The sequence below is a fragment of the Schistocerca americana genome, chromosome 7 (genome assembly GCF_021461395.2).
Source record: "Schistocerca americana isolate TAMUIC-IGC-003095 chromosome 7, iqSchAmer2.1, whole genome shotgun sequence".
Taxonomy (NCBI): Eukaryota; Metazoa; Arthropoda; class Insecta; order Orthoptera; family Acrididae; genus Schistocerca; species Schistocerca americana.
The window spans coordinates 389,559,459-389,585,254 of record NC_060125.1 but is presented as its reverse complement, the minus strand read 5'-3'; the positions used below and the strand labels follow the sequence as shown (position 1 = coordinate 389,585,254).

The following is a 25,796-nucleotide window of genomic DNA, read 5'->3' as shown; positions in this document are numbered from 1 at the left end:
GGTTTTCTAGAACTTATTAGGCTTGGTAATGTGTTGCCTTTGGTGCTTCCATATTTTTGTGCGACCCCTGTACACTTAAGGTATTTCAGATCCATCTCTGCAACTGCTAATACACATGAATTAAGTTTATTTTACTAATTTTGTTTTATTAATTTAAAACTTCGACAATGATTTCCAAACAAACCCTTTTTACAATTTCCGGTTGCTTCCAGATTTAAAAGCAGTTAGTTGCAAAAACCATCGGTTTGTGATATTTACTTACTGGATTTTTGTCTGATCTCCGCTGAAGTCCGGCAGTGTCATCCGCAAGCATGTTATACAAGTATTTTGTGACTGATACTGACGTTTTCGACCTAATCTCCCAATGAATTGCAGCACCACACATTTCGTAACGAAAACGCTACAAAATATTGTCGCGCTAATTTCTCTTGGCGGTATTAGTTGCACATCAACAGCGATACTTTGCAGTATGGGTAGGTTTAATGATGATTGTAGAAGTTGGGGATGCAGAAGTTCTGTGACATGACTACCATCGCTGAGGTAACAGTTCAGAATAGCATCGTTATTTTGTGATGAACTCATACGTGATGCGCATTTTGTATGTGTGCGTGTGTGTGTGTGTGTGTGTGTGTGTGTGTGTGTGTGTGTTTTGGGGCTTACGGGCGCTCAACGTCGAGGTCATCAGCGCCCTCACACACATTAAAAGCAAACGAATGTGGACAAATTTAATAAAATGGAAGCATGCGTGCAAAGAAAGCGGGAAAATCTGCAAAATTCTGTACAAGAAAATAGAACGTAAGGAAAACGAGAAAGGAGCACCAAGGATGCCACAGGAAATTGTCATTGGCTGGCCACTTGTGTAAAATATGTGTGAGCCAGTCATCCTGTGTCCAAATTAAGACTCTCTCCCTAAAATCTTGGTAAAAACAATGGAAAAGTCACAGAACTTTAAAACTTTAACCACATTCGTTTGAGTATTTCCTAAAAGAGATGGCAAATCAACCGTCAAGTCAGGCGCGGCCCGCTGGTCAGAAAATAAAACGGAATCCAATAAAACGTGGCACACAGTGACCTCGATGCCACAAGTACCACACGTTGGAGGGTTCTCTCGCCGGCGCAGGAAGCCGTGCGTCATAGGACTGTGGCCTATCCGAAGCCGAGTGAGGAGAACCTCGTCCCGTCTGTATCCTGCCTGCTCGTCGAATATGGGGTGCTTAGGAAACCTGCTTTCTCGGAGCGCTAGAAAACAATTCAAGCAAATCATATTAATGACTTTTTATTACAGTAAGATAAATGACAATATTTAATTTTAGGAATTTGCAGCGGTGTGTCACAAGCAAACGGCGACAGACAAATAAGAAGTCTCATTAGTACAACAACGCCTAATACAAGTAGAATTATACAGTTTCTAAGTCCTGCTGTTGAGTTCGTAGAGCGGCCAATCTTCAACTGGGCCGCGGCCAGGCGGCGAGGCGCTTATGTCCTCTTCTGTCTCGTTGTTGTCCTCGAGAGGGGTCGGTCAGCGTACTATTGGCTGTCTTCGTCTCATTGCCCCCTCTGCTCTGACGTTCTTTCCCGTCGTGTCAGCACTTGACTTTACGCCGAAACAGTGCGTATGAGCTACCCCTTCATTAGTAAACCTATCCGTACTGCACTGTATCAGTGTTAACGCACAACTAACACTGCCAATAGAACAAAACTGAGACAGAACCGAGCAGTACCGAATGCAGACTTGAGGGCAAAGGGTAAAGTGGGAATTGCGGTTGACAACAGCAACTGCTATCGGTAGACTGAAGAAGTTCCTTTCCAGACAAGACAACAGCGTATACTGAAGACATTTGCAATTTTATGCAGATTTATCAGGGAAACGCATATAAAATGATTATTGCGGTAAGAAATCAAACAAAATCCAATGACTTTGTAAAGAGCAATCGCAGACAGCAGGTCATTTGTACCAAAATACAGAAAATATCCCTCAACAACCTCCGGATTTTATCTGTCACCGTGTATAAGTAACGGTAAAAAATTTCTGTCCGAAGGCCGTGCACTCCTGAATTGTCATGTCAACCAAGGAAACTCGCCGTGACCATTGAGGCAATCATCATGCCGACGCAACAAGTTGAAGAAACTCATTTGATAAAATGCCGTGTGCTGCTGCACGAAGAAGTCCGTAACTGCCTGCTGCACGTCCCTGTCCCAAAGGAATCGACCCTCCGAGGCCTTTGTTAAGGGACTGAAAGCGTGATAATCGCATGGGGAGAGATCCCGACTGAATGGCGGGTGTTCTAGTGTCTCCCACTTGAGGTGGCATAACTTCTGCCTTATGAAATTTGCGATATGGGGACGAGCGTTATCATGAAACAACACGGAACTTGGCGCACCATTCGACAACAATGGTTTTCGAGAGACATTCTGCCCCATACACGTTCTTCATTCTTCGAAGGATGTCTACCTGTGTTCGTCCTTCGGCAGCCAAGCAAAGAATAATAGCACTTTGGGCCCGTTTGGACGCCTTTGGTAATAACTTCGCCATGGAGTTCACGTTTCCGCATCTACCGCACGCACGTCGGAAAGACACGAATGCCACACTAACCCCTGCCTACAAGTCGGTGTTTATATACCAGCATCGGAGTCGCGCTACGTTGCCTATAAGCCACAGCAACGTCCTCAAACAGAAACTGTTTGATAACCTCATATATCTTCAGAAAAGTTCGTCCCTTTAATGTATGCTTTACATATCAGGAGCGAAGGGTGACGTAGTTGGTTACAGCGCACTTTACTGTTTTGCGGTATGCTTGGTAGTTGCCATGCAGCTTATACTTTTCACTTTCTTACGATAGTCACTTAAAGAATGGAAGTACACAGCTACTTATTTCACCAGCTTTCCCACTTTCCCTTTTCTTTCACGACCAGTCTGTTGACTCGGCTTGAGTCACCCTCTCTTTATGTCCCCTACTGCCGCATAATTTTTATCGAACCCTTATGATGGAGAGCTAAGGATTCTCTTACTAATTCGTTACACATCCCACGACTACTTACAAAGGCTACTAGGGCCCCTTTCCTATCGTATATACTCGGTACGTTATGTTATCTGTATCTAAAATAGAGAAACAACTTGGAAGTGACGTACCTATTTCGATATCTTTGGTGACCTTCCTCCCGATAAACGGCACACTGGGATATAGGCGTAGCGTCTCCTTGATGACCATCTCGAGGTATTTCATACTGTTAAGATCTTGCAACGTTGGAAGGCGATCTTTGTCATGTCCGAATATATCGTGAAGTTCTGAGTAAACTTTGCCCTGAAATAGATAGTAATAATAATAATAATAATAATAATAATAATAATGAGCAGAGGTAAACGATAGTAGCAGTGTGACTGAAGTAACTCTGCTTCCACTGTTTATTTGATATGCGAAAATACCTGGACGTTCTGATGGTGTCCCAGAAGAAGAAGAGCCCAACACATGGCAACTGAAGTCGTGTCATGGCCCTGCAGAAATAAATACGGAGAGATAGGTAGTTCAAATCTTTAGTTATCTGACCAACTTGGCGGTACCAGATACATAACAGAAATATACTCACAAAGAATTTTGTTTGTTATGTACTAGATTAATTGGAGAAGTTTTTTCCTGAAATCCTCAACTAACAACGGAACTGTCCAGTCCGACATGTCGAAGCCTGCCCCGAAATTTTTTACATGGGAAGAACACACCGAAATAAACTCAATCTCGAAATTTTAGCTGCTAAGAAACGCTGCAACTACTTAAAAATGTTGAAATTTACCAAATTCGTAGCTTGCCTGGTGGCAGGAGAAATGTATACACCTGGTGTCGCTGTAGCAGACAGCCCATGCGCAGCACGGCGGGCTCATATCCTTGGCTGACAGCACTTCAGTGAACAGATGACATGGCACAACGCGATCATAATTTGTAAATCGAATATCAGTTTTCTTTGACAGTTTCTCGGACACAGTTGTTCGCAGCTACTATTCACTAGAATTTGTAACTCATGTACTATCCATAATAATTAGCAGATATCTTTGCGGTATCGCTAAGTGTTAACAATCGAGATAGAACTGAATTAATTTTCTTCGAGATTTCTTCGCATATGCTTGCTAATAGCATCTGTCTTAGTGCAGTTTACAGAGTTTCACAGTAACGTGAAATTCAATTAATGTTTTCAGCCCTGAAAAGACGAAATTTGAATAATGTGGTAAGCTTTCGAAATCACCTACTTCTCCTGAAGAGCTGTATATTTGTTATAAATCAGTCAATTTTTTGGACATGTCGTTAGCAGTTGTCGAAACATTAGGGAAAACAGGACATAATTTTGAAGATTCCTTGAATTGTGGTTCGAACGACAACTGTTGTGCTAATTAAAGTCCAGAACAAAAATAGAATCCCTTCCAAGCCCAAAGAGAACTTGTACAGTAATAGCTTCCTGTGACAAAGAAAATGCTTAAATTGCTTGGTTTAAGGAAACAGGGAGAAAACGATTATACATAAGCAGTATGCAAAGCCGGTTTGGATTTGTGAAATCTGAAAATGAAGTACGTAAATACACAGATCTACATCTACATCTACATCCATACTCCGCAAGCCACCTGACGGTGTGTGGCGGAGGGTACCCTGAGTACCTCTATCGGTTCTCCCTTCTATTCCAATCTCGTATTGTTCGTGGAAAGAAGTATTGTCGGTATGCTTCTGTGTGGGCTCTAATCTCTCTGATTTTATCCTCATGGTCTCTTCGCGAGATATACGTAGGAGGGAGCAATATACTGCTTGACTCTTCGGTGAAGGTATGTTCTCGAAACTTGAACAAAAGCCCGTACCGAGCTAATGAGCGGCTCTCCTGCAGAGTCTTCCACTGGAGTTTATCTATCATCTCCGTAACGCTTTCGCGATCACTAAATGATCCTGTAACGAAGCGCGCTGCTCTCCGTTGGATCTTCTCTATCTCTTCTATCAACCCTATCTGGTACGGATCCCACACTGCTGAGCAGTATTCAAGCAGTGGGCGAACAAGCGTACTGTAACCTACTTCCTTTGTTTTCGGATTGCATTTCCTTAGCATTCTCCCAATGAATCTCAGTCTGGCATCTGCTTTACCGACGATCAACTTTATATGATCATTCCATTTTAAATCACTCCTAATAAGTTCTACTTGGAGGCGATCTTAACCTATCGAGTATAGACTGGGATGTCAATGGATTCACTGCTGGGGTACAGACAGAGTGTCTTGGGAGATACTTCTGAACACGTTTTCTGAAAACGGTCTTGAGCAGCTAGCTCGACACCCACACACAATAGAAATATCTTAGAACTTGTAGCTACAAACAGGTCGCACCTTATCGACAATGTCAGTATAGATACGGGGATTAGCGATCATGATGTCAATATAGTAACTATGATTACGAAAGTCAATAAATCAGTCAAGAATACTAGGAGAGTGTCTCTACTAGACAGGGCAGATAAGCAGTTATTAGCATCTCATTTAGACAGCGAACTGGTATCACTTACTTCCAGTAAGATGCATGTAGAGGAATTATGGACAAATCTTACACAGATTGTAAATCATGGTCTGGAGAGTTATGTGCCTAATAAGTGGATAAACGATGGAAAAGACCTAACATGGAAAGTCGGAGGATGCTGAGCAAACAGAGGCTGTTGTACCCTCGGTTCAAATGGGAGCGCACAAATGACGACAAGGGAAGGTTAGGAGAGATCCGTGCGTCTGTGAAAAGACCTGTCCGCGATGCATACAACTACCACCGTCGCATCTTAGCAGAAAATCTGGCAGAGAACCCGAGGAAATTCTGGTCGTATGTAAAATCGCCAAGCAGGTCAAAAGCTTCCATTCAGACCCTTGTTGACCAGTGTGGGGTGGCAGCTGAAGATAGCAAAATGAAAGCCCTAGTTTTGAATTTCATGTTCAAGAAATCGTTCACACAGTAGAATCGTACAACATACCGTCATTTGACCATCAGACAGACTCCCGTATGGACGACGTAGTAATAAGCATCTCCCGCGTACAGAAATAACTGGAAGATTTCAAAGCAAATATATCACCAGGTGCGGATGAGGTCAGATTTCAGTTTTACAAAAAGTGCTCTACGGCATTGGCCCCTTGCCTAGCTTGCATTCATCGCGAATCTATCGCCCAGTACAAAGTACCAAGCGACTCAGGCGTAGGTGACTGCGGTGTATAAAGAGTAAAAGAAAGTACCCGCTAAATTACAGACCAATATCTCTAACTTCTGTCTGCGCAGAATCCTTGAACATATTCGCAGTTCGAACATAATAAATTTTCTTGAGACAGAGAAGCTTATGTCCATGAATATGCATGGTTCTAGAAGGCATCGCCCGTGCGAAACACAGCTTGCCCTTTTCTCATATGATGTACTGCGAACTATGGATGAAGGCAATGAATGGCAACAGGCGGATTCTACACTTCTAAATTTTCGGAAAACATTTGACACGGTTCCCCACTGCAGGCTGTTAATGAAGGTATAGGTATACGGAATAATTTCGCAGATATATGAGTAGATCGATCAGTTCTTAAGTAATAGAACCCAGTATGCTGTACTCGATGTCGAGTGTTCATCAGAGACAAGGTTATCGTCAGGAGTGCCCCAGAAAAGTGTGATAGGACCGCTGTCGTTCTTTGCACACATAAATGATTTGCCGGACGGGACGGGCATCAATCTGCTGCTGTCTGCTCTTGGTGTCACGGTGTACGGTAAGGTGCCGAAGTTGAGTGACCGTAGGGAGATACAAGACGATTTATGACAAAATTTCCAGTTGGTATTATGAACGACAGCTAGCCTAAATGTCGAAAAATGTAAGTTTATGCAGATGAGTAAGAAGAATAAACCTGTAATGTTGGATACAGTATTACTAGTGTCCTGCTCGACTTAGTCAACTCGTTTAAATACCTGGTCGTAACGTAGCAAAGCGAAGTGAGATGGAACGAGCACGTGAGAGAATTCGAATGGTAGACTTCGGTTTATTGGGAGAATTTTAGGAAAGAGTGGTTCATCTATAAAGGAGACCGCTGTTGCCATCTATTCTTGGGTACTGCTCGAGTATTTGTGATCAGTACCAGGTAAGATTAAAGGATGACATCGAAACAATTCAGACGCGGGCTGCTAGATTTATTACCGGTAGGTTTGAATAACACGTGTTACGCGGATGCTTCGGCAACTCAAAGGGGAATCACTGGAGGGTAGGTTACGTTCTTTTCGTGAACCGGTATTTGAATCTGACTGCCGAACGATTCTACTGCCACCAACATACATTTCGTGTGAGTAACACGAAGATAAGGTACGAGAAATTATTGGTCATACGGAGGCGTACAGACAGTCGTTTTTCCCTCGCTCTGTTTGCAAGTGGAACAGGAAAGGAAACGACAAGGAGTGGTACAGGATACCCTCCACCACGCGCCATATGGTGGCTTGTGGAGTGTCTACGTAGATGAAGATATAGGTGTAGAAACTTGCGCCAAAATGAAACTCACAAAAGTGTGAAAGAATAACTATCCGAAAGACTTAGAGCTGCTCGTGAGGGTCAATGCGGCATTACCGAAGGAGACTAACCGACTGGGTGCTCTTAACTGCAAGCAAGATCGACATTACCGATTTTCAGCCTCTTCCGAACTTATTAAACGCACTCAGGAAATTATAGGGAAAAGGAAGTCCCAAAATCACGAAGTTTACCTCAAGTGAATGTATGGGGGAGGTGTCACTAAAAGGTAATAAATGGCTCTGAGCACTATGGGACTTAACATCTATGGTCATTAGTCCCCTAGAACTTAGAACTACTTAAACCTAACTAACCTAAGGACATCACACAATACTCAGTCATCACGAGTCAGAGAAAATCCCTGACCCCACCGGGAATCGAACCCGGGAACCCGGGCGCGGGACGCGAGAACGCTACCGCACGACCACGAGCTGCGTACCTAAAAGGTAATACCGTAGAGAAATTCGTAGCTGACGTGAAGTCGACGTTTCTTGTTATCCCCTAAAATGCTGTGTGTAAAGCCAGTCAGTCAGTTTTCCTGGAACTCGCACTTCTTCACTGTATCGTTTAGAACCAAGAAAGACAGAGTCGCTTGTGCAGTCGATGAATGTTGTGGATTCATATACTCGTACAACAGTGCTTACGGATCGCAGGGCTCCGGATTGGATTCCCGGCCAGGGTGGGGATTTTCTTCGCCCAGGGACTGAGCGTCTGTGTTATCCTCCTGACTTCATCATCAATCGGGAAAACTGGCGTCACTGGGCTATGAAAAGATTGGGAAATTTTAGGGCGCTGATAACCGCTCAGTGAGCGCCCCACGAACCAGGTATCATCGTCATCATCACAACAACGCCAGTGTTACTGTTTCTGCAGCTATATGTCTGCCTTCAGGAACATCAGGGAAAGGACTGTTTATCGCAAAATTCTTGCAATCGACGTAGCAAAATTTGGAAAAATAGGAGACAATAATTTTCAATGTTACGTCCGAAGCCTCTTCTTGCCATCTGCAGACAATAATTCATTCCTTTTGTTGGACTTTTGGCTTGGAGATAACGATACCTCTGCCTTTAGGAGGACGCTGAAAAGGGTGTTAATATAATTGGGATTCCATCCGGAACTAGTAGCGTGGTTCAGCCTCTCGATAAAATATTTTTCAACAGCCTAAAGCAGTTAGAATATCTATAGTTTTCCGTTAGGTCTTTGTCATTTCAGGTTTATCATAGGAACAGTATTGTTAAATTTCAGTCATTTCTTCACTGTCAGTTTGCACATAAAATTTTACGAATTTGATCAAGTTGCCTGGTAGACAGCACAATATACAAACCAACTGGTATTACTATTTCTCATTTCATTTCAGTTCCGTCTAAGTAAAAGTAGTAATTACTGTGAAGTGCCTGCATGCAGTAATTTTTCCTTTATCGGATGTGCCTGGTGAAAGGAAAATGTTTGATGGCTCACTTCAAGATGACTGGCAGGTGTCCAGATGAAATATCGTGGAATGAAGTTTACAATGACCGTTTGCAATCGCGAAATCTCTTCGAACATTTAATTCGCAGGGAAAATTTTAAATTTCACAGGAAAAGTTGTTTTCCTCATCCAAGAGACGCTTCACATTTTGTGACAACTATAGGGAATAAACTAGGAACTGTTTCATTGCTAGCAAAGTATACAGTATTTAACAACCCTGCGTTCGGTGTGGGACGGCAGTGGGGTGGGTGGACTGCTGTGGCCTGTTGTGGGGTTGTGGACCACTGAGGGCTATGGCGGGACGAAGCCTCTCCGTCGTTTCTAGGTCGCCGCTTTAATACATACATACATGCAGTATTTAAAAATTATCATAAGAACTGTACTACAGAAATTGAAGTCCCGATTGATGGAAGTCGTCTGTAATGAAACAGCATGCACTGTCTTGATTTTCTTTCCTCTGCCGGTCACTTGTGTAACTATTACATCTGCAGCCGTTTAGCTGTCGGTATGAACTGCAAGTTACTCAGCAAAAATAACTATTTGAGAAATTTTTGATATGGCATAAGTGCTTAAAATAGGTTTCGACATGTCGACTTGTACGATTCTCTTGCAAGCTTTGTAACTCCAGGCACCTAACTTTTTGAACTGTGTGTAAATCTTTAACAACATGGGAAAGAATGATCTGAATTTACTAATATGAAGATCTACCGCTATAGATTTTACGGCAACGTTATCTGCGAAATGTGCTGAAAACTATCTGCGGATTCTTCCATATTCGAAACCTTCTCCATTACATTTGAACTATTTATCAATGACAAAATTAAAGAAAGACAGCGATCTCCAATTTTTTATGTTTCAAATAAGAAGAAACATTTCGAAAGCATGGAACATCACAATTAACAGGTATAAACGTAACACGAAAACACAGTACTGGACAAAAGAGTTAAGTTAGAACTGAAATAAAACTAAATGGTGTATCAGTTCGCAAAAGTACAAATAATATTAATGTGATATTTGGTAATGGAACTCGTACAGCAGCGTTTAATAGCAAGAACGATGGCGTCTATGAGATCTACAGGAAGTGAACATTCGTTCGTGTCGCAAAGTTAGTGTCGGCGCAATACTGCGAGCACGAACTCCGACAGAAAGCTTTCTCCATGTTCTCTATGGGTTTCATGTCTATGAACAGATCTATCCACTCTTTTCATTAAACTTTTTTTCTGTAGAAAATGTGCTTCTTACTGGCCGAGCATTATCATGCAAGACATGGAAAAGAACATCTCGCACAAGTATCGATGATTTCACTTTCACAGGCCTGTGTAGCCACAGTTGCAGACGAAATACGTCCAGGGGATTCACATGAAATACAGAAAGAGCAGCTATTGTGATTTGTTGAAGAACATAGAGGAACTGAAGTGAATGGATATAACGGAAGGCAGCCGTAATAAAAATGATTACATCTTCAATGATAGAAACATGACATCGATAGTTGTTCGGAGTGGTGTGACTATCGGGAAAATGGGGACAGTGATTTCAGGCTTGCGATAGAGGATTTTTTGCCTTACGCTTGTCGGAAGAGACGAGAAGAGGTAGGTTACAGGTATTTCATTGGGATAGAGTTTGCAGCTTCGGACACTGTTTTAGGAGACGATTGATTTTGATTTGAGGACAGATGGGAGCGTTTTTACATTATTCTGCTGGTGATCATTGTATGTAAAACATCTGTAGCAAAATTACGTTTTGACTGGGGATCAGGAAGATTCTAAGTGCTTTATACAGTTGTAAATATGTGCGCCATGGGTGATGACGTCATTGAAAGTAAATGGCGATTAAGAAAAAATGAGAGCGTGAAATGTGCGGTCAATAGATTCCGGACACGGAGGGTTTTTCAAATTTCAATTTCAGAATAGGAGTTAAGTTCCAATTCAACCTCCTCGGCTTTATCACGAATTTGAGGTTCTGTGGTCAGCGTTTCGGTTAGGGACCTAGTGCGGACCACGAGACATGGAAACTCAATCTTTGGAGGAGATTTCCTACAGAAGGATAGAGTAGAAATTTGGATTGTGCTGATGACGGTGTCCATTGATTCACTGTAATCCGCTTGGAGTGGAATACTGTGGCTTCTGGTTGGTTGGGCTATTGATACTCTGTCTTCTGTGGGGGAATTTTTAGGATTGAGTTTTTAAGTAATTTGGTTGATTAATGATGTGGGAGTTGCTACGGCAGGATGTCTTACCCAGACAATCGACGGTTTGATGAACCGAAGCTAGTGCTAATGATGAGAGTGGTACACGTTTGTCTGCTGAGAGGTACAAAGAAAATCATCGCTCATATTCAACGCTTGCAGTCTATCCCACGCCGCCTACTCTTGTACGTGTAATGTAAAGCCTACTTCCACTACATCTGAATTAGCTGTCACTATCTGTTCTATCGACATATCACTCCACTCAAAGAACTCCTTACATTGCGTCACCAGGACCGAGTATACAACCCAGTATACAACCTGTTTAATCACCTCTACCTTCGAAAAGGTTCACTCATTTGGGCGACCTCATATCTACCAATAAAACATACTGGCTGCTCGCTCTGTATTTCACCTGAATGCCATAACCACGCACCCTCAGAATCACTTCCAATTCAGTTTCTCTTGCTTAGACAACCTTGTTTATTCCATTTACTACACGGCATCCTTCCTGGACACTTTTACTTATTACTTTCGCTCAGCAGCATCTGTGCCTCTAATCGTAATCCACTACCCCAAGCCTCAGTTGTCAATTCCCTTATGTAACAATTACGACGGCGTCAGCTCTATTAATATGTCGCAACTCCTCTTTGTTTCGCACAACCCTATTTCGTCCGATTACCCGAAGTCTCATATAGGCCACCGTCCATTAGAGCCATAGCAGTTCTATCAGTATCTCCAACATCAGCTGTGGGAACATCGCAGTTAATCATCGCAGATTTAGAATCTGTACAGCTGAAGAGCACAAACGTTGCTTCTGCCAGCGCTCCGTAACAGGTAAGGACATTCACATCATTCTTCGGGATCATCCTAACGGTTTACCTTGAAGTAAAACTACTACACCACGAAGATGACGTGCTACAGACGCGAAATTTAACCGACAGGAAGAAGATGCTGTGATATGCAAATGATTAGCTTTTCAAAGCATTCACACAAGGTTGGCGCCGGTGGCGACACCTACAACGTGCTTACATGAGGGAAGTTTCCAACCGATTTCTCATACACAAACAGCACTTGACCGGCGTTGCCTAGTGAAACGTTGTTGTGATGCCTCGTGTAAGGAGGAGAAATGCGTACCATCACGTTTCCGACTTTGATAAAGGTCGGATTGTAGCCTATCGCGATTGCGGTTTATCGTATCGCGGCATTGCTGCTCGCGTTGGTCGAGATCCAATGACTATTAGCAGAATATGGAATCGGTGGTTTCAGGAGGGTAATACGGAACGCTTGCCGGATCCCAACGGCCTCGTATCACTAGCACTCGAGAAGACAGGCATCTTATCCGCATGGCTGTAACGGATCGTGCAGTCACGTCTCGATCCCTGAGTCAACAGATGGGGACGTTTGCAAGACAACAACCATCTGCACGAACAGTTCGACGACGTTTGCAGCAGCATGGAATATCAGCTCGGAGACCTTGGCTGCGGTTATCCTTGACGCTGCATCACAGACAGGAGCGCCTGCGTTGGTGTACTCAACGACGAACCTGGTGCACAAATGGTAAAACGTCATTTTTTCGGATGAATCCAGATTCTGTTTGCAGCATCATGATGTTCGCATCCGTGTTTGGCGTCATCGCGGTGAACGCACATTGGAAGCGTGTATTCGTCATCGCCGTACCGGCGTATCACCCTGCGTGATGGTATGGGGTGTCGTTGGTTACACTTCTCGGTCACCTCTTGATCGCACTGACGGCACTTTGAACATTGGACGTTACATTTCAGATGTCTTACGACCCGTGGCTGTACCCTTCATTCGATCCCTGCGAAACCCTACATTTCAGCAGGATAATGCACGACCGCATGTTGCAGGTCCTGTACGGGCCTTTCTGGATACAGAAAATGTTCGACTACTGCCCTGCCCAGCACATTCTCCAGATCTCTCACCAATTGAAAACGTCTGGACAATGGTGGCCGAGCAACTGGCTCGTCACAAAACGCCAGTCACTACTCTTGATGAACTATGGTATCGTGTTGAAGCTGCATGGGCAGCTGTACATGTACACGCCATCCAAGCTCTGTTTGACTCAATGCCCAGGCGTATCAAGGCCGTTATTATGGCCAGAGGTGGTTGTTCTGGGTACTGATTTCTCAGGATCTGTGCACCCAAATTGCGTGAAAATGTAATCACATGTCAGTTCTAGTATAATATATTTGTCCAATGAATACCCGTTTATCATCAGCATTTCTTCTTGGTGTAGCAATTTTAATGGCCAGTAGTGTAATTTCCGTTTTAAATATCTTTATACATTTTCTGACTACTTCCTGTGAACGCTTTCCTTTCGATGATTAACCATGTTTACTCGGCTTGATTAATTTTAATTTTCTGCATGAGATACTTGTCTGTATGAGCAATTAAATTAGAGATCTCCCCGCACAAAAGACAGGCATGTCACCTGACGGCGATATCATCAGATCTTGAACTGGTAGTAAATGTAACAGTTGAACACTACACATACAAGGTACGTGTTATCTGTTCATCTAATTGATGACAAACAGTGGACGCCAAGGTATGGGATGTTCCAGTTCAGAGATGTTGTTACTGAAGATGGGTACATCGGTTCGGAATAAAACGCCACAGAAGGGACAATTGGTATGGGTAACAAGGTGTTGTTGACAAAGGTACAAGTCGACTCACGTGGATTGTAGCAGCGCTGTAGACGGGCCATAGTGCAACAATTACTCATTAATTCAACAATGAACCACTCGTGAGCTGACGTACCATCCACAACCACTTTCTCACTGTGGCGTAGGGGAGCCAATGCTTCTAATGTACGAGTGTCATTCCGAAACCAGTGCCTCCCATTTTTTTATGTTGACTTTGAGTGTTCAAGTGTGATTATTCTGGCGTAGCACTAAATTATGAATCTTCTCACTAAGGACCTGTTGGTTTCATTGGCTTAGCAGCAGCAGCAGCAGCAGCAGGCGAGCGTTCCAAAACTTAATGAGGTTGGACATCGAGGCTCGTACAACACAGAGATGTGTCATTGAGCTGAGCATTGCTAAACAACTTATCACCAACTCAAATCCATCGGCGCTTGCTAAAGGTGTATGGAGACGATAGAGAGGACGTGAGCAACGTGAAACCGTGGCTACAGGGTTTTAGAAGTCGTTAGAATGTGTGAACGACAAGCTACGCCCCAGTCGACCCTGTTCAGCAGACATCTTGCGCCATGAACACCGTTTCAATCGATACATCCGCGATGATAGATGTATTGCATCAAGGAATTGTGAGGACAGGTGAATGTAGGCTCTAATACCTTAGACAAGATGTTACGCAACCTTGATTATCGCAGTGTGTGAGATGGGTGCTGCGGAAGTTACACAGGACCATAAACGTCACCGAACAGAAAATTTGCTGAGAACTGCTGGACCCATACCGGGACTGGGATTAGTCATGATGCCACAATTAAGAGCCGTACTCCAAAAGACATTTCATGTAGTGGTGATTTGCAAATGCTACAAGAAATAGGAAATTCAAGGCACGGCCGTTTGCAGGCAAAGTGATGTGCAGAGTCTTCTGAGATAGGGATGGTGGGGTTCTATTGGTTGTCTTGGAACCTAAAGCAACTGGGAATCCAGGACACACCAATAAGAAACTGAATAGGCTGAAGGCCCAAAATTCCAGTCAGGCCAGTGAAAACTACAAATTTCCGTTAAGGCGGCCAATAGTTCTGCAACCATCGAATTAATTGTTAAATATTTCTGGATTGTGCTTTACAGCCACCATACAGTCCTAATTTAGCGTCTTCATTGTACTATATCATTGCATATATGAAAATGGATTACGAAACCAACATCTTCCAGACTCAGTTCTAAGACATTCGCTAACCCCAGTTGGTTCATGTTTTCATGAGCGCGGCATGCAGACTGTTTTCTAAGAAATTATGTTGCTGAAATCTTGCCTTGTAGCATTATTCTTTCGGTAGTAGTTGTAATTCCCATGAAAATAAATAAGAGACGATTAGTTTCGGAATTATGCTTGTATATAGTTGCTCAACACTCTTCAGAGGACAGACAGATTAGCATGGGCGTAGGAAAGCCACCAACAGACGCTCGAATTATTGATGATGGTTGCATGGACAGATTAGCAGAGGTGCACTCTGGTACAGCCAATGGCACGTTACAAGTGCCTCGAAAACCAAGTATGCTATGCTTCCCACTTGCCTACAAGACACTATTTAAGCAGGTGGTGGAAGTATTCTCGTTTCGGAGATGTTCATGTTAACTGAAATGGCCTTCATACGTTTGCTGTCGACTACAGGAAACTAATGTCCCAACATGTATATCCTATAGTCCGACTGCAAGACTGTACGTTTACCACGAATATTTCACCAGTCTACCGGCCCAGAACTGTGTCAGCACGGTTTGAGAAATCCTCCGTAGATAGAAAGCGGCTTCAGTGATTCGTCATTTCATGTAACCCCAGCTCTATTGAGCACAGCCTTCACAGCATCGAGCGAGATCACTCCCCCACGTTTTACCGGTGGCGAGTGCGGTCTTGTATTAAGACTGATTTCCAGCACTTTCGACGTCTTATGAAGGTCATACCCATGATGCGTGGTCGCCGTTGACAGAAACGGTGTGCTCCTCGCTACTAGAAAGGTTTCCTTAATTCATTGGTATGTGTGTACACTGAATCACACCTTACAACTGGTGGCTGCACTCTTGCGCTTGTAGAAAACATTTGATTCCCGTCACCGCCAAAAAGTTTACTCAGTGAAAGGTCACGAACTAAATCCAGTCGGGCTGGGAGGACAATAGAAGGGCTACTTGAATGAGGCTTCGAAAGTTTTCAGTAACAAATTTGAGGTTGGCGTGCTGGCCATATTCGTCTCCAGTCCTATCGTCCAGTGGATTCTTAGGTCAGGCAGAGGCTGCAGCAGTGGCAGGTCTTTTTGTTTCATTTTCAGTATCTCGGATCACATTCTAAATGAGCATACGGTAAAATGGTCATGTATGATCTACGTCCTGCTAAGATACTTAATTTAAAGTACACTATATGATAAATAGTATCCAGATACTCGTATGTAATGCGGAATTGACCACTAGATTTCAAGAGAGGCGGACCCCCTGATATTAAAGGAGGGGAAAATATTGTGTTGTCACTAGAAAAGCAATGAAAGAGGGTCGGTCAGTAGGGCTAAGTGATTTCCAGTGCGGACTAGTCACTGACTATCACCTGAGTAACAAATCCATCAGGGACAATTCAACTGTTCTAAAGCGGCCCAAGCCGACTGCTGGTGATGTGATCGTGAAGTGAAAACGCGAAGTAACAACCACCTATAAAACCAAGACCAGGGAGGCCTAATGTACATAAAAAAACGCATGAAATCAGCGGTAGGAGTTCTGAAGTGCTACTGGCAATCAAGCTAGCACAATGACTCTGCCGGACGGGGTGGCCGAGCGGTTCTAGGCGCTACAGTCTGGAACCGCGGTCGCAGGTTCGAATCCTGTCTCGGGCATGGATGTGTGTGATGTCCGTAGGTTAGTTAGGTTTAATTAGTTCTAAGTTCTAGGGGACTGATGACCTCAGAAGTTAAGTCCCATAGTGCTCAGAGCCATTTGAACCAACAATGACTCTCCGTAAAGTGTTAAAATAAATTAGGGTACAATGATTGCACAACTCCGTATAAGCCACACATTTTCTGTTGTTGGTGTTAAGCAACGCTTGAAGTGATACAAAGATCGAGGTCACTGCGCAGTGTTTTACTGGAAACAAGTGATCTGGGGTGACCTGTGGCAACCCAATGAAAAATTTTGAGTTTCGCAAATGTCTGGTGTACGTTACCTCCCGCCATGTGTAATGCCAACAGTAAAGTAGAGAGGAGGGTTTTTCGTGCTTGGGATGTAATCCCATAATTGTGCTTAAGGTCACTAAATGAGGAAGAATATGAACACATTTTACAGCATTGTGTGCTACGAACAGTAGATGAACGTTTTGCAGACGATGATTGTATCAACATGACAGTGCACCCTGTCATAAAGGAGATCGTGCAACGTAATAGCTTATGGACAATAACATTTCTGAAATGGACTGGCCTGCTCAGATCACCGCCTTGGATCTAATGGAACACCTTTGGGATGAGTTCGAGCGTCGGCTTCGTTACAGATCACAGTATCCTCCATCACTACCTCTTCTACTTTCCACTACTGGTGTAGAATGGACTGCTATTCCTCTGCAGACATTCACACACCTGAAGCCATCATAAAGCTGCAGGATGGACATATCCCATCTTAGCGTCCATGGACAAGTTTGTCGACGCTTCCGATCAGACAGTGTATTTTTGGCAAGCCACCTGATCAATACAATGAATATGCCTCATAAACAACGTAGCAGTTTCTGTAGTTATATGCACATAGCAGTCTGTTTTCCTAAAGCAACTTACTGGTGTTCCCAAAATGATTTTCTTTCAATAAATTAATACTACACATTACTGTATACAAAAAGTATTAAATCAGGGATTAGAATAATATCAGTGAAAAGAGTTTGATAACAAGGTAATTATTATTCTGTCAAACTCTGAGCGTATTTGAAATTATTCAGTTACCATATTAATGTACTGCTTACTGGACTGATCGCATACATTAAAGGAGAACTGCCCCATTTCAGAGACGTTGTTCGATGCCACAGTTGAAAGGCCAGGTGACATCCACTGCAATATAACATGACAGGAAGTAGTGTACCCACCACGCCCACATGGCGTGCACTCTCCTGTTAGGTAACGCAGTGACATAACACGAGAGCGGAAACTGCACGTGGCCTTCTAGCAATATGTGTGTCGTCCTTGTGTAAGAGCAATGCTTTCTTGGGAATCACTACATGGGAAGCAATTGCAACCAACACAAGTTATCGTCTGCGCTTCCGCTGGAGTACTACAAATGGTTAAACAGAACTGTTGAATGAAACGTTAATTAGAGCGCTATACTTTCTGAACGTATTTTCTTGGAATCAGCTAGCATCAGTTATACTTTTCTTTTGGATCACCACATTCAGATTCGTCAACCAAGACCATTTTCAACAGTATATGAACAAGGCGTCGTAGAATTAGACAGTCATTTTTATACCTCAAACATGAATGTATCGACCTCTTCCTGTATTTCTTGGTCACTAAGTTTCTGTCCATTCTCGGAAGCGTCTAGTAGGAGGTCCAAGAATGCCAAACGTCGTTTTCGACCTGCAAAAATATCGAAATACAATTCTGGTCCAAATGTAAATATACTTCGCAGAAGAAGCTACAGTCAATAACATACCAATGTCGTCCACGAGTGCGTCTTTGGTCACACCCTCTTTCATCTTCCGCGATAATTGCCTTTGTTTAATGACCTGCGAAGTAAATACGGAATTAATGCTGTATATGTAAATCATACCATCTATGAAGGACATAGGCCACTTAAAAATAATAAAATTTAATAAAATTTAAGAAGCATTAGCAGTGAAACCAACAGGACCCCTGTAAAATTAATAAACACATTTTGAGTTACTAGGTAACGACAATACTACTATGCGTATTTTCAATTACGAAACATGAATTAACGGTTAAAAAGAAGCACCTTACGTACAGCGCTAATGTAGTATAACATTTACTGTTTGTGTAACACAAAGAAATATGCACAAGGTTTCCCAAAGTTCCGAAATCAAAGAGAGAAGAAGTTCCAACAGTATAACTTTCCGTGAAGTTTGTGAGAAATCCTGTTCTGTAATCTAAAAGTACTACTCAAAACAGAGAAGTAAGAGACTCTTACGAAGGTAATGTGGCCACAGTTATCACTAATAGACGGAACAATACTTCAGGCGAACAAGTACGCGTAAAGGTTTCTATACCTAACTTGCTGAACGAAGCATTTTGGCAATTTCCTCAAATGCCTTATAAAAAAATTATAAAGAGACTGTGTAGTGTCTTCATCACCGGGAAACAAACATTTTTATTAAATAAAATAGAAAAACGAAATAACCTAGATTTTTAGCTAAAAATCCGCAACTAACCAAAAAAATTGGTTTAAATAGTTATTTAAAGATAATGTGTGAGTTGTCTCGGACAGGGAAATTCCGAATACAGACACTCAGCATAATTATTTGTTTGTTTTTAGTGGTTTGACGCTCTGTAACAAGCATCTGTGCGGCGTTAAGAGCCGTGTGTGACGATTGTGGCTTAGAATAATGATTACTGTGCTTCGAATACTAGTGCTGTTGTGAAATCCCCCTCAGATAACTTCTAGTAATCAGCACTGTTGCGAATCACATAATTCAACTGTCTCGAATTCGTCAGTCGCTGTTTTATAAGATAAATTATTTACATGTTCAACATCCATGTTTCTCAGCACATCCTTATATGACAAATTAGCTTAATGGAATTTAAAAATAATATTTCGAGGACGTAATAACCGAGAGTGTTTGAATTCGTTCGTAGTCTACTGCCATACCTTCTTAATAAAGACTCCAAAACCTGGAGCACTACTTTAGAACTGTTCGCGTTAGGACCTAGTATGTAGGGCCTACGTCGCTCACGCTTGTGTCTCTGGAGAGTGAAATACACTTGGAGAAAAGGGAAAATAAACTAAAATAATATCTTAGTGATTTATCTAAATGGTATGTAGTGTTATTTTAAGAAATACGGCAACCAGCCACTTTTCTGTATTTTTATGTAAGCTAATACGCGTTTCGGGCAATCATCCATCTGTAATTAGCGTAAGACATATTTGCATCTTCAGTAAATACATCGTTAAAATATCGACGGCAAATTGAATACTGCAGCTGCCTTTAAAAAATATCTACTTGTATGTTTACGATATATTTCTGGTTAGATGTGCTTACTTTCTACTCTGATTGTTGTTGTCCCTCTTTTCTTGTTCATAGATGTGGCACAAACACTTTTCCACTTCTACCTTGCTTAAAAACAGCCCAGTATCCGCTATGTTTCCGACTTACATCTTTGTTTACATAAGAAATTATTTCTATGGTCAAATTATATTTTGCTTAGAGGTTATGAAACACTATTTCTAATTTAATCCTCTGTATGACGAAAAAGAAGTGAAACAGTTTAGCAAGTATGTGCTGAGTAATCGATGAGGCTATTAAATAAGTGCATTAGTGAGTGCTTAATTAGACTACCTGAGATATAACAATAAAAAATAATGTATTACATTTATATAAAAGAATTAATATTACGTATTTCACTCATAGTTGGAATGACATTTACAAACAATAAAGACGGGACAACAGATTTACATCATGTAGAACTAGTATATACATTGCATGGCTCACATCGGAATATGTTTCTTCATGGCTCTACTTAGTATGTGAGCAAATTATAGAAATTCCTTAGGAAAATTTTGTTGGGTACTCTGTCTGGTCATTTAGTTCTATTACAATCATCATTATTAACCGACAAAATTTTCTACGACTGCAGTCATACTGAAGTAGTGTTGAACAGTTGGATGACAGTGGATAATCCCTCCCAAGTTTTATCAGCGTAAAATAAAGAAAAAAACTATGTTTAAAGAGCAGTTGATGTTACAAGAAAAAATTTCTTTACTTCCTTATGATTTCCCCTATCTCGTCAAAAGAATGCATGTCAGTTACTGTTAACATGAAACATAAGGCTCACCTTCTTCGTGAAGCTGTGTATAACGTCCAAGTGTTTGTAGTATTCTCTCCCGGTACTAGTTCTCCGAAAGATGAAGTCGCTGTGAATCCATGGTCGCACTATCCTTTTTATGGTGAGGGCGCTTATGCTGCAGCAGTAAAAAATATAATTAAAATGGGCTACGTTGCAGCAGATATGAACAGAGACAGCAATAACGACAAGAAATTATAACCGTCGAAACAGGAAGATAGCTGCTGAATTATAGGTTCCTTCCATGTAAGGAAGGCAGAAAAAACAAAATTTACTTAAAATATGTTGAACACCTAGAAATAATACAAGAAATTGTGGTGATTGGCATTTTGAGAAATGATGCTTAAAATAATAATGTAAATGTTGGAAATACTTTATAGAAAAACTACCGGAAGGTATACGCTGTGTGAAACTATAATCATTTTCAGAATTGTATTAGAAAATAAGTTACTAATTCTTTGTAATTTTCATACTTTTTCGACGCAATCACATGAGCATTTCACAATGCCGTTAACGCTTTCGACCAGGCAATCATCATCTTCAGACTAAAGGCAAATGCTGCGAGCGGTTTGTGAAATGCTCATGTGGTTGTATCGAAAAAGTATGAAAATAAAATAAAAAAAAAACATAAGCCAGTCACTTTACCTACGTGACGCTATGCAAGTTTTTCTAAGGTTTTATTTAATTCAGTACATTGTATCGTGTTTCTAATATTGTTTTCCAGAGATTATAGCCACGCCTTTAGTAACAGACACATGCATTTAGAGACTTTGTCTTCTTTTATTTTCTTCTTACTTGCGAAAGATTTTTGTTTTTGTATAATAACCTTCCTGAAAGAGCATATCTTCACTTTCGAAGATGCTGATTTTCATACTTAATTCTATCTAGTATATTTGCATATACACAGGATGATCACCTAAAATTTGCATCCCTTTTATTTCCCAAACGTTTCAAGGTATCGAAACGACGTTCCGGCAAATGATTATAGGCAGAGGGGCACATAACTCTGATGAACTGAAAATACTCTTGTATCAACGAAGATACTGAAGCAAGTATTTTGTTTTTATAATTGGATCAAGTGATTTGTTTAGGATGAATCAAAATCTCTTGAAAAAGAGAGTATAGAGGTGTAACGCTTGTCGTAACACTATCATGTGTACCATTCCCAATAAACTGAGCATTAAGCTATGCTTTGAACAGGGTGTATGGCGTAAACGTATACAGTTGAAGGTACGCGATTGTAGGGAAGAAAACATGGCCTCTAAAATGCCTACCTTAAGAGCTTCGAGCACTTCTTCATCTTCGTTACTGTGAAACACATCTCTTCTGCCGTAAACTCTTTTCTCTCCATGTTTTGAGACTGGTCGTATGAACCAAAACAAGAAAAAAAATTCCAATACACATGGGCTCTAAAGAGCACACCTTGGGATTCATGAACAAACGGCCATCTTCGCTACTGTGAAACACATCTCTTGTACTGAACAAGTGCGTATAGTTCTTAAGGTATGCACTTTAGAGCCCATGTTCACAGGATATTTTTTCTTGTTTTGGTCCATACTACTAAGCATGAAAATATGGAAAGCAAAGAGACTGCAGTAGAAGAGATTTATTTCACAGTAACGAAGATGAAGAAGTGCTCGTAACTTTTAAGATATGCATTTTAGAGCCATGTTTACTAGACTTTTTTTCTTGTTTTATCCCATATTATCACTTCTGAAAGTTTGTCGGTGGTATACTGGTTCGCCCTATTTGTCCTATGGGACATGACTTTTGAATCACCCTGCATAAATTGTAGATAGCTTTACTGTCACCTGCTTTATGAGGCTGCGGCGATATGCTAACCATTAGTACATCAAAGCATGCAGTGCGCTTTATAGCATTTTGATGTTTGTTGCATGGCGTCTTCATGGTGTTCAAATTTTAATGGATAGCGTTGTACATGTATTTTTGGACCCTCTTGGAAGTTAGATTTGCTGCAGATCACATTTTTGTATGAAAGAGGAAATGAAATTACACTACTAGCCATTAAAATTGCTACACCACGAAGATGACGTGCTACAGACGCGAAATTTAACCGACAGGAAGAAGATGCTGTGATACGCAAACGATTAGCTTTTCAAAGCATTCACACACAAGGTTGGCGCCGGTGGCGACACCTACAACGTGCTTACATGAGGAAAGTTTCCAACCGATTTCTCATACACAAACAGCAGTTAACCGGCGTTGCCTGATAAAAAGTTATTGTGATGCCTCGTGTAAGGAGGAGAAATGCGTACTATCACGTTTCCGACTTTGGTAAAGGTCGGATTGTAGCCTACCGCGATTGCGGTTTATCGTATCGCGACATTGCTGCTCGCGTTGGTCGACATCCAGTTACTATTAGCAGAATATGGAATCGGTGGGTTCAGGAGGGTAATACGGAACGCCGTGCTGGATCTCAACGGCCTCGTATCACTAGCAGTCGAGATGACTGGCATCTTAACGGATCGTGCAGTCACCTCTCGATCCCTGAGTCAGCAGATGGGGACGTTGGCAAGACAACAACCATCTCCACGAACAGTTCGACGACATTTGCAGTAGCATGGACTATCAGCTCGAAGACCATGGCTTCGGTTACCCTTGACGCTGCATCACAGACAGGAACGCCTGCGGTGGTGTACTCAACGACGAACTGGGTGCACGAATGGCAAAACGACATTTTTTCGGATGAATCCAGATTCTGTTTACAGCATCATGATGGTCGCATCAGTGTTTGGCGACATCGCGGTGAACGCACATTGGAAGCGTGTATTCGTCATCGCCATACTGTCGTATTACCCGGCGTGATGGTATAGCGTGCCATTGTTTACACGTCTCAGTCACCTCTTGTTCGCATTGACGGCACTTTGAACAGTGGACGTTACATTTCAGATGTGTTACGACCCGTGGCTGTTCCCTTAATTCGATCCCTGCGAAACCCTACATTTCGGCAGGATAATGCACGATCGCATGTTGCAGGTCCTGTACGGGCCTTTTTGGATACAGAAAACGTTCGACTGCTGCCCTGGCCAGCACATTCTCCAGATCTCTCACCAATTGAAAACGTCTGGTCAATGGTGGCCGAGCAACTGGCTCGTTACAATACGCCAGTCACTACTCTTGATGAACTGTGGTATCGTGTTGAAACTTCATGGGCAGCTGTATCTGTACACGCCATCCAAGCCCTGTTTGACTCAATGCCCAGGCGTATGAAAGCCGTTATTACGGGCAGAGGTGGTTGTTCTGAGTACTGATTTCTCAGGATCTATGCATCCAAATTGCGTGAAAACGTAATCACATGTCAGTTCTAGTATAATATATTTGTCCAATGAATACCCGTTTATCATCTGCATTTCTTCTTGATGTAGCAATTTTAATGGCCAGTAGTGTATTTTTTGCATCAGTCGGTTTTGTTGTTGATACTTTTAGAGGAAATGTCATTATCTTCTCCTGGATTTTTTCTCAGCTTAGTGAGACCCTGTATTTAAAATTTGCTTACTACGCAGAAGTACGGCGAAAGAAGCAGAGTGCCGAAAAATTGTGTTTACTTGACTGATGCTATCTGTCGATAAACTGCGCAACTACGGTCTGTGGCGAGGTGAATACAGCAGCAAAGCAAACAACCAGGAACTCTACTAACTGTGGAGTCAGCAAGTACCTGCGATCCACCATGCTTAGCACACCGAGTGTTACAGCGATACAATGCTTTCACGTCGTTCAATCTGAGGCAGTGGAAGCATTTATGGACCGGTTCACGTGATGATCAACAGAGCACTGTATCCCACCCTAATAAATGTGCTGTGGGGCATACTGAGATTTAAACGTTACTACACATACGGATCGTTACTGGGTCTGGGTTTCACTATTTTCAATGATATTCTCTGTGAATCTCGTCACATCTGTTGCTATTTGTTGAGGGTCTGGTTCAGTGAGAGTATTCGGCATGCCATACTTGTCTTTCTCCACTGTAAACATATGCTTTTTGTATGAATGTTTTGAAAGAACAACGAATGTTCTTTTTTCAGTTAAGGCAAGACCCTGTACTTGAAATTCGCTTTACAGCTCCTTATAGGTATTCCTTTTATGGCGGAGGTTATGCAAATGATAGAGGATTTTAAACTGATTATCCTGAGATTAGGAACTGATGACCGAACAAATTACTGTAGGAGGTACGCGCTATTGAATGAGTATTGCAGGTCAGCCATGTGCTTTACGACTGTTTACGTTTCTTCAGAGATACTGCAGCGTTGCTTTGCAATACGTGAAGTCGTTGGTTTGTGAAATCCCAGCTAAAATAGGAGAATTTAATGGTTTTGAGAGCAGGGGAATTCGTTTCGTCAGGTATCGGTTTCTTCATTAGCTATCGCAGCGCGGTATGGATCAAATCATTTTGTTATTTTCATGACGTGGGATTCAATTACATCGTTAGAGATTTCTTTTTTAAAGTGACAGTTGCGTAGTAAGGCCTGTGCCTGAGTTTCTTTCATAACCGAACCGGCTATTGTAATTTCTATTCTGTGTCCATCGTCACACACGGTACACAGCTACAGAGGGCACCACCTGCCAGGCAGTCTACACCGTGGTAACGCATGGTGCAGATCAGTCGCCACATACAGGCCACACACAGCAGGATTCTTTTACGCTTCCGCCAGAACACCTACAGATAAAATGCGCAACCGAGTTAAAGGGTCACTCTTTCGAAACCCCGTTATTCTCTCCCATTCCGATGCAGAAGTTCTACATTTGGCTCGAAGGTGCCTACAGTCTTCCTCTTTAATGGTGCAATAACGTAGCAGCCTGCGACTTTACCCTCGGGCTCGGAGACGCTTCGACCAGCAAGGTGTCGACACGTGTGGAAAAAAAGGCCAGAGCTCAGAAGTTCATGCGAGGTGTAAGGTGGGTTAATGATGTTACATTAGCACCAAATTTC

At 42.2% G+C, this 25,796-nt stretch overlaps 1 protein-coding gene across 1 annotated transcript in view; it reads right to left on the bottom strand.

The window, feature by feature from the left end:
- LOC124622962 overlaps positions 1–25,796 on the bottom strand; it is a 246,818-nt gene that overhangs the window by 9,387 nt on the left and 211,635 nt on the right. Inside the window, 5 exon segments of the mRNA XM_047148752.1 lie at positions 3,131–3,302; positions 3,425–3,493; positions 18,300–18,409; positions 18,486–18,558; positions 20,840–20,966. Of these exon segments, the coding sequence (XP_047004708.1) occupies positions 3,131–3,302; positions 3,425–3,493; positions 18,300–18,409; positions 18,486–18,558; positions 20,840–20,966 (551 nt within the window).